This window comes from Pelophylax lessonae (assembly GCF_965119305.1).
Source record: "Pelophylax lessonae genome assembly, chromosome: 10".
In the NCBI taxonomy this organism is placed as follows: domain Eukaryota; kingdom Metazoa; phylum Chordata; class Amphibia; order Anura; family Ranidae; genus Pelophylax; species Pelophylax lessonae.
Genome location: NC_138777.1, coordinates 183,031,261 through 183,044,386, shown reverse-complemented (window position 1 = coordinate 183,044,386; position 13,126 = coordinate 183,031,261). Strand labels below are relative to the sequence as shown.

General features: G+C 45.5%; 1 protein-coding gene across 1 annotated transcript in view; it reads left to right on the top strand.

Moving 5' to 3' along the window:
- The window catches only part of OGFOD1 (2-oxoglutarate and iron dependent oxygenase domain containing 1), a 34,173-nt gene that overhangs the window by 439 nt on the left and 20,608 nt on the right, over nucleotides 1–13,126 (top strand). The window contains exons 2-6 of the mRNA XM_082269909.1: nucleotides 1,351–1,496; nucleotides 4,912–4,958; nucleotides 7,101–7,201; nucleotides 8,415–8,531; nucleotides 8,800–8,891. Of these exons, the coding sequence (XP_082126035.1) occupies nucleotides 1,351–1,496; nucleotides 4,912–4,958; nucleotides 7,101–7,201; nucleotides 8,415–8,531; nucleotides 8,800–8,891 (503 nt within the window). The remainder of the gene's footprint in view (nucleotides 1–1,350; nucleotides 1,497–4,911; nucleotides 4,959–7,100; nucleotides 7,202–8,414; nucleotides 8,532–8,799; nucleotides 8,892–13,126) is intronic.

The following is a 13,126-nucleotide window of genomic DNA, read 5'->3' as shown; positions in this document are numbered from 1 at the left end:
GAGCCCCCTGGGGGGTGGACTCTAGAGGGTGAGCAGAGACTGTGAAGGAGGGAGGAGTCAGGTGGGGAAGAGCCCCCTGAGGGTGAAGGGATCAGGTAGGGTGAGCAGAGCCACCTGGGGGGAGGAGTCTGGTGGGGTGAGCAGAGCCACCTGGGGGGGAGGAGTCTGGTGGGGTGAGCAGAGCCCCCTGGGGGGAGGAGTCTGGTGGGGTGAACAGAGCCCCCTGGGGGGGAGGAGTCTGGTGGGTGAGAAGAGCCCCTTGGGCTAGTGGGAAGCAGAGCCCCCTGGGGGGAGGAGTCTGGTGGGGTGACCAGAGCCCTCTGGGGGGGAGGAGTCTGGGGGGGTGACCAGAGCCCCCTGGGGGGGAGGAGTCTGGTGGGAGGAGCAGAGCCCCCTGGGGGGGAGGAGTCTGGTGGGGTGAGCAGAGCCCCCTAGGGGGGAGGAGTCTGGGGGGGTGACCAGAGCCCCCTGGGGGGGAGGAGTCTGGGGGGGTGAGCAGAGCCCCCTGGGGGGGAGGAGTCTGGTGGGGTGAGCAGAGCCCCCTGGGGGGAGGAGTCTGGTGGGGTGAGCAGAGCCCCCTAGGGGGGAGGAGTCTGGTGGGGTGACCAGAGCCCTCTGGGGGGGAGGAGTCTGGTGGGGTGACCAGAGCCCTCTGGGGGGGAGGAGTCTGGTGGGGTGACCAGAGCCCTCTGGGGGGGAGGAGTCTGGTGGGGTGACCAGAGCCCTCTGGGGGGGAGGAGTCTGGTGGGGTGAGCAGAGCCCCTTGGGGGGGAGGAGTCTGGTGGGGTGAGCAGAGCCCCCTGGGGGGGAGGAGTCTGGTGGGGTGAGCAGAGCCCTCTGGGGGGGAGGAGTCTGGGGGGGTGACCAGAGCCCTCTGGGGGGGAGGAGTCTGGTGGGGTGAGCAGAGCCCTCTGGGGGGGAGGAGTCTGGTGGGGTGAGCAGAGCCCTCTGGGGGGGGAGGAGTCTGGTGGGGTGAGCAGAGCCCTCGGGGGGAGGAGTCTGGTGGGGTGAGCAGAGCCCCCTGGGGGGGAGGAGTCTGGTGGGGTGAGCAGAGCCCCCTGGGGGGGGAGTCAGGTGGGGGAGCAGAGCCCCCTGGGGGGGAGTCAGGTGGGGGAGCAGAGCCCCCTGGGGGGGAGTCAGGTGGGGTGAGCAGAGCCCCCTGGGGGGGAGTCAGGTGGGGTGAGCAGAGCCCCCTGGGGGGGAGTCAGGTGGGGGAGCAGAGCCCCCTGGGGGGGAGTCGGGGGGTGGACTCTAGAGGGTGAGCACTGTAGTGCCCATGTTGTGTTCCTCTGATGTAAATAACAGCATGTTAGCAGGTTTGACCTCCCCTTTATTTGTGCTCCCCTGTAGGTGCAGTTCTTCTGGATTCGGTCCCCTTCCAGCACTGTGTCATCCATTCTTTCATTGAAAACGCAGAGTTCCTGGATGGGCTGAAAGATGAACTATTATCTTTGAATTTCCATGAAAAATCCAATGACTTGTACAAGTTCCAGCAGGTAGGACAGCAAGCTGGATGAGACAAAATGCAGAGGCTGATTGTTTTACGCCAGTGTTTCTTAACTCCAGTCCTTGCGTACCTACAACAGGTCATGTTTTCAGGATTTCCCTCAAATGAAATGGTTGTGGTAATTACTAAGGCAGTGAAACTGATCAAATCACCTGTGCAAAATAATGGAAAGCCTGAAAACATGATCTGTTGGGGTTACTTGGGAACTGGAGTTGAGAAACATTGTTTTACACAATCTTAGTGTGACACCAAACAACATCCCTATTCTGTAAATATAATCTATACACATCCACTACTGGCCCTGTAATCTGTTTTTCATGAAATCGATTCCCTGTAATGTCCTCTATAAACTCCCAAACCTCCTTCCTCCCCCCCCTCCCTTACTTTCCTTTGTTTGGAACCAGCTATGCACGTTAGCTGCTGTCACGTGCACTGCTCTATGCTCACTACACAATTCATAGTCCATCTCTGGAGCAAGCAAAAGAGGGTGGCTACATTCCTACAGAGAGTGAGTAGAGAGTGTATGTAGCCACCTTCTAACAGGAAGCTGGATCACAGCAGCAAAAATAAATAAATGGACTTTGAAAGGGGGCTGAGAGCAACAGAAGTCATGACTAAGCTCCCGCTGGACTGAAATGTGTAAGAAGGGAGTAGGTGGATTTACCTTGTATTGGGTAACTTTAAAAAAAAATACTTTGGATTCTAAAGTTGAGGGGCTCCACTTCTATTCTATGGATCGCAATGTTCAGCTGGTCACAGGCTGTTCAGAGCTGGCACTCCCCTGTCAGTTCAGTGGGGATGAGAAACCTAGAGAGGAGTACCGGGGGATTGTTTGCAGTAACGGCTTCTAAAGTAATCTACTGTGGATCTGTACAGTGGAATGTATAATCACTCTCATAATGATCTTTGTTCATAGACATGTCTATATGAAGTTATATGCGCTGTCATACATTTAAAAATGGATTTGTCCATTAGGATGAACATACTTGTTTAATATTGAGGAATAAAATGTTTTAAAAACTGGAGATTAATAGTTATAGTTGCAGAGGAATTTGTAAGCCCCGAACACGTGGGCTGAATGTCGGGTGACATTGGGCGGTTCAATAAGAAACGGCTCCTGTGTAAGGCAGCTGGTCTGACAGAAGTCAGCTGTTTGGTGGCTTCTGTCAGACGAACATGCTGGAAAACCAGCAGCTCACCGCCTCCTCCCCCCCCCCCCCCTCCGGAACACATTAAACAGCAGAGGAGATCGCTGTACTAATGTTTGATCGATTTTTTTTTTTATTTTTTTTTCTCGGTTGAATGAAAAATAACTAGTGGTGTGTACCAGGCCTAAAAGATTTAAATGGAAGACTCCACTACTCTGACCTAACCTAACTCAACCCCCACCAGATAAATACTAGCAGACAGCCTCTAACACACCAGACCAGCTTCTTAAGTATGATGCAAAGAATAGAAGTGGAGCCGCTAAACTCCAGAATTTATTAACCACTTGCCGACTGCCGCACGACTATTTACTATTTACTATTTGCGCTCGCTCCCTAGACCCTCACAGGCTAGCGGCGTAGATCTACGTCACTCTGCCTGTGAGGGTCTAGGGAGCGAGCGCGCGCCCCCGCATGGTCACGGACCCCCCCCCCGCGCATGTGACCGGCGGACCCGATGTCCGCCGGTCACTCGGCGATCGTCGGGGGAGAGAGAGAAAGGCAGGCAGCTGATGTAAACAAGCCGCCTGTCATTCTCCCCTGTGGAGAACGTGATCATTTGTTCCTACACCTCAAGCCACAGCCAATCACAGTTAGAATCACGCCCCTAGGGACACACACCACCCCTCCCTCTCAAAAAAAGTTAACCCCTTCACTGCCAGTGTAATTTTACAGTAACATTGCATATGTATAGCACTGATTACTGTAGAAATGTCACTGGTAACCCCAAAAATGTCAGTCAAGGGTCCGATCTGTCCGCCGCAATGTCGCAGTACCGCAAAAAAAAAATCGCAGATTGCCGCCATTACGCGTTAAAACAAAAATGACAAAAATCTTTCCCTTTGTTAGTAAATGCGATAACTTTTGCGCAAACCAATCAAAATACGCTTTTTGCGATTTTTACCAAACATATGTAGCATAAAACAAATTGGCCGAAAATGTTAAAAAATTTAGATTTTTACATTTTTTTTTTTTTGGGAATTTCATATAAAAAATGTGAAAAATATTGTTATTTTTGCAAAATTGACGCTCTTTTTTTGTTTATAGCGCATGATCAAAAAATCGCAGAGGTATCAAATACCACCAAAAGAAAGCTCTGTTTGTGGGAAAAAAAGGACGTCAAATTAGTTTAGGTACAGCGCCGCACGACTGCGCAATTGTCCGTTAAATTCACGCAGTGCCGAATCGCAAAATAGGCCCTGGTCAGGAAGGGGGTAAAATCTTCCGGGGCTTAAGTGGTTAAAGTTTCCTGATACAAGGTAAATCCACCTACTCCCCTCATACATATATTTCACTCCATCCAGAGCTTAGTGAGGGAGTCATGATTAGGTTCCAGATGGCATGAAATGGGTAAGAGCATAGGTGGCTTTATCTTGTATTGGGTAACAGGTATTTCAGACTCTGAAGTTGAGTGGCTCCACTCCATTTCATTGCATTATAATCTTCAGCTTGTCACGGACTGTTTTGAGCTGGCACCTCTCTGTTGGTTCAGCAGTGGTGCAAAACCTAGAGTGGAGTATTTGGGGATTCTTTGCAGTAACAGCTTCTAAAGTAATCTCACTGTGGATCTGTACAGTGAAATGTATAATCATTCTCACATGAATGACTGGACCCAAGGTTTCCCAACAGAACATTGTCAAAAGCATCCCACTGCCTCCGCGGGCCTGCCTTCTTCCCATATTACATTGTGGTGCTATCTCTTCCAAATGAGATTCATCAGACCAGGCCATCTTTTTCCATTGCTTTGTGATCCAGTTCTGATGCTCACGTCCCAATTGTAGGTGACTTTGGCTGTGGACACGGGACCCTGACTGGTCTGCAACTAGCAGCCCCATACACAACATACTGCAATACCCATTTTTCCAGCTTTAAACACCTCCACTTCAGGGACAACATGTTTACTTGCTGTCTAATACCTCTCCCCCAATTTATAGATGCCATTGTATTGAGATAATCAGTGTTATTCACTTTACCTGTCAGTGGTCTTAATATTCTGTCTGATCTGAGTATACTGCCGAGTGGACACAAATTACATTTCATTACGATTCTCCAGTTGTGTTATACTACATGATATTAGTAGTCCTTGTTGAGATCTATTTATCTATATGTGTGTGTGTGTGTGTGTGTGTATATAATATATATATATATATATATATATATATATATTTATTATATATTTTTTTTTTTTTTTGTATACAGTCTGAGGATTTGAAAAGCAGAAAGGAACCACACATTCGTGCCCTGAGGTAAGGGAGCTCTGGTACTTGTTTTCCCTTCACGCTTCTCATACTTTGAGTGTGTACATGATTCTATCTCCTGTTTATATAAGTGGCAGTTCATGTTTTCCCTACATACTGTATGCTGTGGTAAGGAATAGAGTATTGGTGGGAATTGGCTAGAGCATTGTGGTGCTGTTAGTATGAATGTACATTCATGATCTGAGCACAGTACTTAACCTCATGCACGTCTCTGTGTATTTGATTAGAAAGCTTTACCTGTGTTGGCATACACATAGGTATCTCTTTTGACATCTTTTCACAGGGTCCAGTTTTGGCACTGTCATCCTGATCCCAGTATCACTGCTTAGTGGGATACTGAGCTGAAGAGAGCAAATCCTCAGTAAAGCAGGGATTCTCTATATGTGAGCCAAGCCTAAGTAGTAAAACAAGGACCTGGATGGCAGACTTATGCTGGCCATACACTATACGAAAAATAGTCCAAACTCCTTTACGACAAATGAACACTGGGCCGTGAGAGCAGACGGTCATGCCATTATGTAATGACCACATATTTTATTTTTATTTTTTTATTTAATTTAAGATGATACAAAGCATACAATAGACTATTGTATATAACAATAGGAGAACTGAGTATGTAATGACCAAATTTTGATCGATAAATCGTTCAATGGACATAAATCCCTTCTTAGTTCATTTTGTCACATATGCCTACTGCAAACAGTTCAGGCGAGAAACATATTAACCTTTCAATTTATCGGTCGTAGGCAGAATTTTCCCATCTGTTCCTTTTGATTTTTCAGCTTCTAATGCTGGCCATACACTAGCCAAAAAATAGTTCGAAAATTTGTCATTTGGCCTCTTCCTTTCTTTTTTAAGTCCAGTTATTGGGCACAACTAGAAAATCAGTTTTAAACGTAATGACCAAATTTTGATCGATAAATCGTTCAATGGACATAAATCCCTTTTTCGTTCATTTTGTCACATATGCCTACTGCAAACAGTTCAGGCGAAAAACACATTAACCTTTCAATTTATCGGTCGTTCGGCAGAATTTTCCCATCTGTTCCTTTTGATTTTTCAGCTCTGAAAAGTTTAAAACTGATTTTCTAGTTGTGCCCAATAACTGGACTTAAAAAAGAAAGGAAGGGGCCAAATGACAAATTTTCGAACTATTTTTCGGCTAATGTATGGCCAGCATTAGAAGCTGTAGCCTTGAAAACAAACTAGTGGTAGTGTCAATATTTATATCATGAAAAATTCCTTTGAACCCCATTTAGTGCCGGTTCACACTTGTGCGATGCGGGAAGGCTGCGAATTCGCAGCCTGTTCCCGCATCGCAAACGCACATCTGGCAGTTCACACTGCCATATGCGATACGCAGGGGGTGTCAATGAAATGTTAACGACACCCCCAGTTTGATCGCATATCGCAGTGCGATCTGACAGTTCGCACAGGATCGGATCGCACAAGTGTGAACCACTGTGCGATCCGATCCTGATGCGGCTGAAAAAATGCCTCATGTGCGACTTTTGTGCGGGTGCAGTGCGAATTTAGCCATACAAAGTGTATGGCTGAATTCGCACTGCACATCCGATCGCATGTAATGAAGGAGCAGTGCGCTCCGATATTACATACGATCGCCGCACACGCGGAAGTGTGAACCGGCACTCACAATATGCACTGCATTTTTTTTTTCAAGATGAATGGGATGGTTGTACACTTTAATGCAGAAAAAATCAAATGTGTACCCATGCAAAATTACACTGGGGTTTAGGTTTTACTTTGGATAACCATACCACACAGTCTGAGTCACTTCTCACCAACACTGCATGTCTAGGTGCCTGAACAATATATTCATAACACCATTGTTTTTTGTTGTGTGTGTGTGTTTTTTTTTTGTAGCTGACAGTCTCATAAGTTTAACAGGCACAATGTCTTTGCATTTTGGCACAGTATAAAAAAAGGTTGCTACGTTACACCTATTTGAAAGTATCACTCATTTTAATAAAAAAAATGAAAAAAGAAATATGGAAAGAAGTGTAGTATTCAGACTTGATTAACTGTTGTTTTTTTCTTCATCTCAATCACGATTCTTCTTTTCTGACAGCCTTCAAAAAAAAACTCTTTTTTGTCTTCTCCATGTTCTAGAAAAGTTCTATTTGAGGACTTCCGGCAGTGGCTTTCAGAGGTGACACTTGTGGAGCTAGAGACCACTGTAGACCTATCATGTGCTCAGTACAATTACACAGGTATGAGATGGACACATGGGAGTTGATTTATTTAAACTGTAGAGTGCAAAATCTGGTGCAGCTGTCCAAGGTAGTCAATCAGCTTCTAACAGCTTGTTCAGTTTGTGTTTGTTACCCTAATATTTCATATTCCTGATATGTGCCTGCTGTATCATGTACTTGTATGAAAAAATATTCTGTTCTCTTTTTATTGCTTCCTTTGTGTGAAAATCCTTGGTGTTCTTGGCAGTCCACCTGCTTTCCTATTAAAAACGGACCACACTAAGCAGGAGAGGGACAGCGTGGTCCATTCTCTAGCTGTACTGGAAACTCAGCCTGCTCTCCTCCAATGATCAGACTTGTCCTGACATCCCCCCCCCCCCCCCAACCGCACAGCCATTCACTGGTAAGATCAGTTTGCGGTTGTTTCTCCTCCCCCTCCTCTTATACAACTGAGAACAGAGGGAATGCGATCACTTATAAAGGGAAAAATATATATCTATAATGGTTTTTATATCTACACAAATGTTTTGCCTTTCATTTCTATTCAAAATTGAATGGGTTGTTTTTTAAAGGTGAGGGTTTACAATTACTTTAAGTTTTGACAAAATAAAACCTGGAAGCTGATTGGTTTCTATGCACAGCTGCGCCAGATTTTGCACTCTCCAGTTTTAGTATATCAGCCCTATGAAGTCACCAGTCATTTATAATGAATGCAATAGTGAGTAAATTCTGTTTATAGAGCAAAAAGAAAAAACCAGCAGAGGTGATCAAATACCACCAAAAGAAAGCTCTATTTGTGGGAAAAAAGGACGTACATTTTATTTGGGTACAGCATTGCACGACCGCGCAATTGTCAGTTAAGTAACGCAGTGCCGTATCGTAAAAAATGGCCTGGTCACAAAGGGGGGTAAACCTTCTAGAGCTGAAGTGGTTAAAATTAGATATTAGACTTCAGCTCTGTAGAGCATACTAAGATAAGCAGTTAGTTATAAAAAAAAAATCAGAGCAGCTGAAGATTGAAGAAAAAGGACATTTTTGATAACATCACTAATATAATTACTTGTGTATTAGTTATATGTTTGTATCCCTTTCACTGAAAGGGAGGGTTTTTCATGTCAGAATCAATTTCTAAAATAGCAAATGTCGTTTTTAAGAAGTAGTATACGACATGTATTAGTTTTCCATTAGAAATCTCTTTTGTTATGTCTTTTTCTCTCATGTCACTGCACAGATACTCTGCTCTGTCATGATGATGAGCTGGAAGGGAGAAGATTTGCCTTCATCCTGTATCTGGTTCCAGAGTGGACAGAAGCAGATGGAGGATCACTGGACCTCTACAGCACTGATGGCAAGTACTATCTGAAACACACCCTTTATTCTGGATTGTTTTATGGGCAAACTACCATATAAATATATCGACAATATACAGTTAAAAGTTTAAGCTTCTGGAATGCAAAACAAAGATTCTGATTTCCAAGATTGGTTGAGACAATGCATACTAACTGCAGCGCTTAATATTACTTTCTTATTGTCCTTGCATTACAGTTCTTGTGCCAGTTTATCCTTTTATAAGTACTTGTATAGCCTCCATTCATATATCCATTCTCTCTTCACAGAGAAGGCACACCCTGGTCATATTGTCAAGTCATTGATTCCATCATGGAACAAACTGGTTTTCTTTGAGGTCTCCCCAGTCTCTTTCCACCAGGTAGGTACAACGTCAAGTAGCATGCTTTATTTTAAACATCATCTCAATATTCTTACAATGAGCCAGATTAGTCTTAAGCATTCTTTGAATATTTGTTGACATTTTTTAAATATTTACTAGTACAGTAAAGGTGGTCTCTGTAATTTAAAAAAAGAATTATATAGAGCGATGAACCAATACCGTTTTTTCTTCGGCAAGTATGAGTACCGATACTTTTAGTTAAGTACTCGCCAATGCTGAGTACCGATACTATACTTTGCAGTGCAATTTGCATCCATACAAAATGAATAGGCGCAATTTGCACTGCAAAGAATCGCATGCAATTTGAACAGCAATGTAGTGCAATTCCTGTCCAAATCCCATGCGATTTCCCCTCCTCTCCTGTGTGATCCCAGGGTTGGCATAGTGATTTTAGCCTCGGCTCACACAGGAGCAGTGCGGGAAACCTCATGTGATTCGAACAGGAGTTGCACCACATTCCTGTTCATATTGCATGCGATTCTTTGCAGTGCGATTTGCGCCCATTTATTTTGTATGGATGCAAATTTTCAGTATCAGGAGTACAAGTACTCGCAAAAATAGGCTGTATCAGCACCGTTTATCGGTATTGGTGCATCCCTAATTATATATTTAGAACTGTGTTGCAGACACCTAAAAAAATATGTTTACACTGGGGGGGAAGATTTACTAAAACTGGTGCACACAGAATCTGGCGCAGCTGTGCACAGTAACCAATCAGCCTCTAACTTCAAATTTTTCAATTAAGCTTTGGAAGTAAAACCTAGAAGCTGATTGGTTACTGTGCACAGCTGCCCAAGATTCTGTGTTTTAGTAAATCTCCCCACTGTGGACCCACTCCAATATAAATATATCAAGGTACTGAAAGGGTGAGAAAACATCACTTTTAATCAGTCAGTACATGAACAAAGGAATTCATCCATTTGTTGGAACGAACATGGGAATCTTTAAAGATTCACAAATGATTCAAAAAGGTAGGAGCTGAGTTCGCAGGTAGGACTGGTGGTTGAGTGAATTGGTTTACAAGCTGCTGCTACTAACAATGAATGCTGTTACATTCCATTTATTTAGAGCTAACGGGGATGTCTTTATACCTCTGGTGATTTCATTTTTGATGTTAATGCATTTTGATGTCTGTTTTTTTTTTTGTTTTTTTTTCACTGAGAAATGTTTAATGAAGGAGACGCTCACCTTAAAATAAATAAATGCACATCTTTTTACAGGTAAAAAAATGTGCATTTATTATTTATTTATTTACACTGGAGCCTGTAAATTAAATTATTGCACGCACGATCAGAAGATTGCGGGTCCAATGCCAGGATCCTGCTGACTCCCGGTACGCTGCCTGCGCGTACCTCTGATATGGGCAAGCGATTACTGAATTGCAGGAAGAATGAATAAACTACCAGAGCGCTCACCAGCGCCCTTGCTGTTCATTGAGAACGACAAGTCGTCGGCCACGGAAGATAACAGTATTTGTATTTCATTCAAATAAAACTGAATGAATGAAGTGACCATGCTGTTTTTTTAATTGCGACAGTGCTTGCAGGGAGAAGATTCCCCAACCATTGTCACAGAGAGGGGGATTGAGGGGGGGGGAGGAAGCAGGAGCTTGTACATGTTCCACCCAAAATACCGGTAGAACCTGTAACCGGTTCCAAAGGTAAACTTGGCCTTTAAATGTTTACAGGGTAGTGTGTACAGACAATACTTCATTCAGAGTACATCAGATTACAGGAAGAATGAAAAAAAAAAGACAAAATAGTGGTATCAAATCATATTCTATCAAGGCATTCGCTTGACAAGTAAGCAAAGACATTTTATATATAACAAAAGTTTACATGAATCAAGAAGCACCTGAAAGGGGCTTTAACTATTCCTACTCTATCCAAAAAATATTTCTCTTTCATTCATCGACAGACACAGCGCTCCATTAATCATAACTACTGAGTTATATTGCCTCCTCCTGGAGTAGGACTAGGCAGAACAAAAACACCTGGCTACGCCCATGGGCCATCCTCAGCTGGTATATAATCCCCCCTCTCTGCTCTAGGTAATCATTTTTAATCTGTCTAGTCAGGAGTAAGGACCTAGGCTCCAGGCTGGGATTTCTGGTTCTAGCAATTTTTTTCTCCTTCCTTTTACATCTTTTTTTTTTTTTTTTGTTTTTTCTTTTCTCTTGGGAGACCTACAATCAACTGCGGGGATGGATAAGCTAGATCCAGTGGTCCCCCAAACCCAGCCAGTGAGCACATGCAGACTGTAGCTACGCACTAGGTCGGCCACGACATAGCTTCGTGGACAGAGGCTGGCCGCGAGTTAAACGTCTCGCAGGGTCGCATACGACCGGGCGTGGGTCTAAGTTGCAGCGGTCCCTTGGCCGACAGCTCCCCTACTTCGGTGGCGAGGATTCTGTCTGGAGCGCTACTCGCACCATGGAAGGGTAAGTGCAGCCCCCCCTCTCCCCTTTTGGCGTTTTTTTTGGGGTGGATGCTGGAAACCTCCAGGGACTATCAGACCTCCTCCTCCTATCCTTAAATCCCTCATTAAGCTGTGCTTCCCTCTCTCCCGACCCCCCCCCCCCCCCCCCGTCTGGACCTGGAGTCTGGTGGGGGTCCCAAGGCAGAGGATGCAGCGGGTAGTCTGGAGGGGCCCCAGTGTAGGAAACCCCTGGGTGCATACCTTACTGTTTGTAGTGTGGGTGTAGTGCAGGGGGGTCCCAGTGCAGAGATCGGTGCAGAGTACGCAGTGGAGTCTCCCCTAAAGTGTGTCCTACTTTCAGGGGGGGTCCCCATGCAGAGGGTACAGCATTGTAGAGGGTGCAGGAAAGATCCTGGCAGCATGCTTCAGCATCTGTAGCTGATGGCAGCGATTTTTTTTTATTTTTTTTTCCTTAGTCTGGCTGGTCTCCAGCTGGCAGCCATGTTTGTGTAGCTTCGATGATGTCACAAGGGTCATTTTGCCTTAGTCTGGGAGATGCTAGAGACGACGAAAGGAAGCCTCATGGGGATGCTAAAGCTCCTCCTCTTCCTCTTCACTTTCCTCTTCCTGTGCCCGGGACATTTGAACAGGGATGGCGTCCATGGTAATGCTGGGTCCGAATTCTCGGCGCTCCTCCGATCGGTAGGGTAAGTCCTTGGGGGTCCCTGTTATTTCTCTCTCTGCTGATAGGTACCCTGAGCCTTGGGGGGATCCTTTAGTGGTGCCAAAAGATCGTTTTTGTACTGCAGAGTCTTCCTTTCCTTTATAGAGTCTCAGGGTCTCTCCCCCACTTACCCCCCTCATGGAGGTGGCAGGTCCCTCAGAACCCCAGCTTCCCATGGTTGCACTGATGGTGGTCCTGCAGTCTTTGGCGTCCCGGGTGGAAGTGGCATGTGGGCAAAGGCCCAGGAGGAAGCGTCCCCCGCCTTTCCCTGCTCAGTCTGTCTCATCTGATTCTAAACCTGATGCCGCCGTGGACGCGGCTCGTCCAGGGGCCTAATATCACACCCTAGATCCATCCGATAGTGAGGATGATTCCTCCATGGTCGCAGCAGCGAATTAAATAGCGTTGGTATATGCACTTATCACTGCAGTGCATGAGACTTTAAAAATGGAGGATGCGGCTGATGTAGCCACGGACTTGGCTGTGTAGTTTGGTACACATAAGTCACCTCGCACTCCAAAGGTGTTTTCTTATGTGCCTTATTTTGACAGGTTTTCCTGTAAGGAATGGGGAACAACCAAATGTACCCTTTGTGGTCCCCAAACATTTTGCTGTATGTTACCCTTTTGAGGAGTCACTTTTAAAAAGTGGACTAGTCCACCAGTGGTGGACCCTCCTGTTTCCAGGTTAAACAAAGCTACCATGATCCCATTAGAGGAATCCCCGTCTTTTAAGGACCCGGCTGACAGGAAAGCGGAGGCTGTGGCACTCAGCTTGTTTAATATGGCTGGTTTGACATTGCAGTCAGTCTTTGCCTCAGCCCTGGTGTCTCAAACCCTAAATGAATGAGCCAGGCATTTGCGCCAGAGCTTGGGGGGGGGGGGGGGGTTGGGGGGTGAGCAGGTCCCCGCTGCTTATGTTAAATTTGGTTGGTCCATGGGCTGCAGTTTATTTTTGATGCAGCTTTGGATTCAGCCCTGTGCTGTAATTGATCCGCAGACCACGCCTCTAAGAAAGCTCTCATTGATCTGCCCTTTCAAGGCAATCACCTGTTTGGGGCTACCCTGGATGA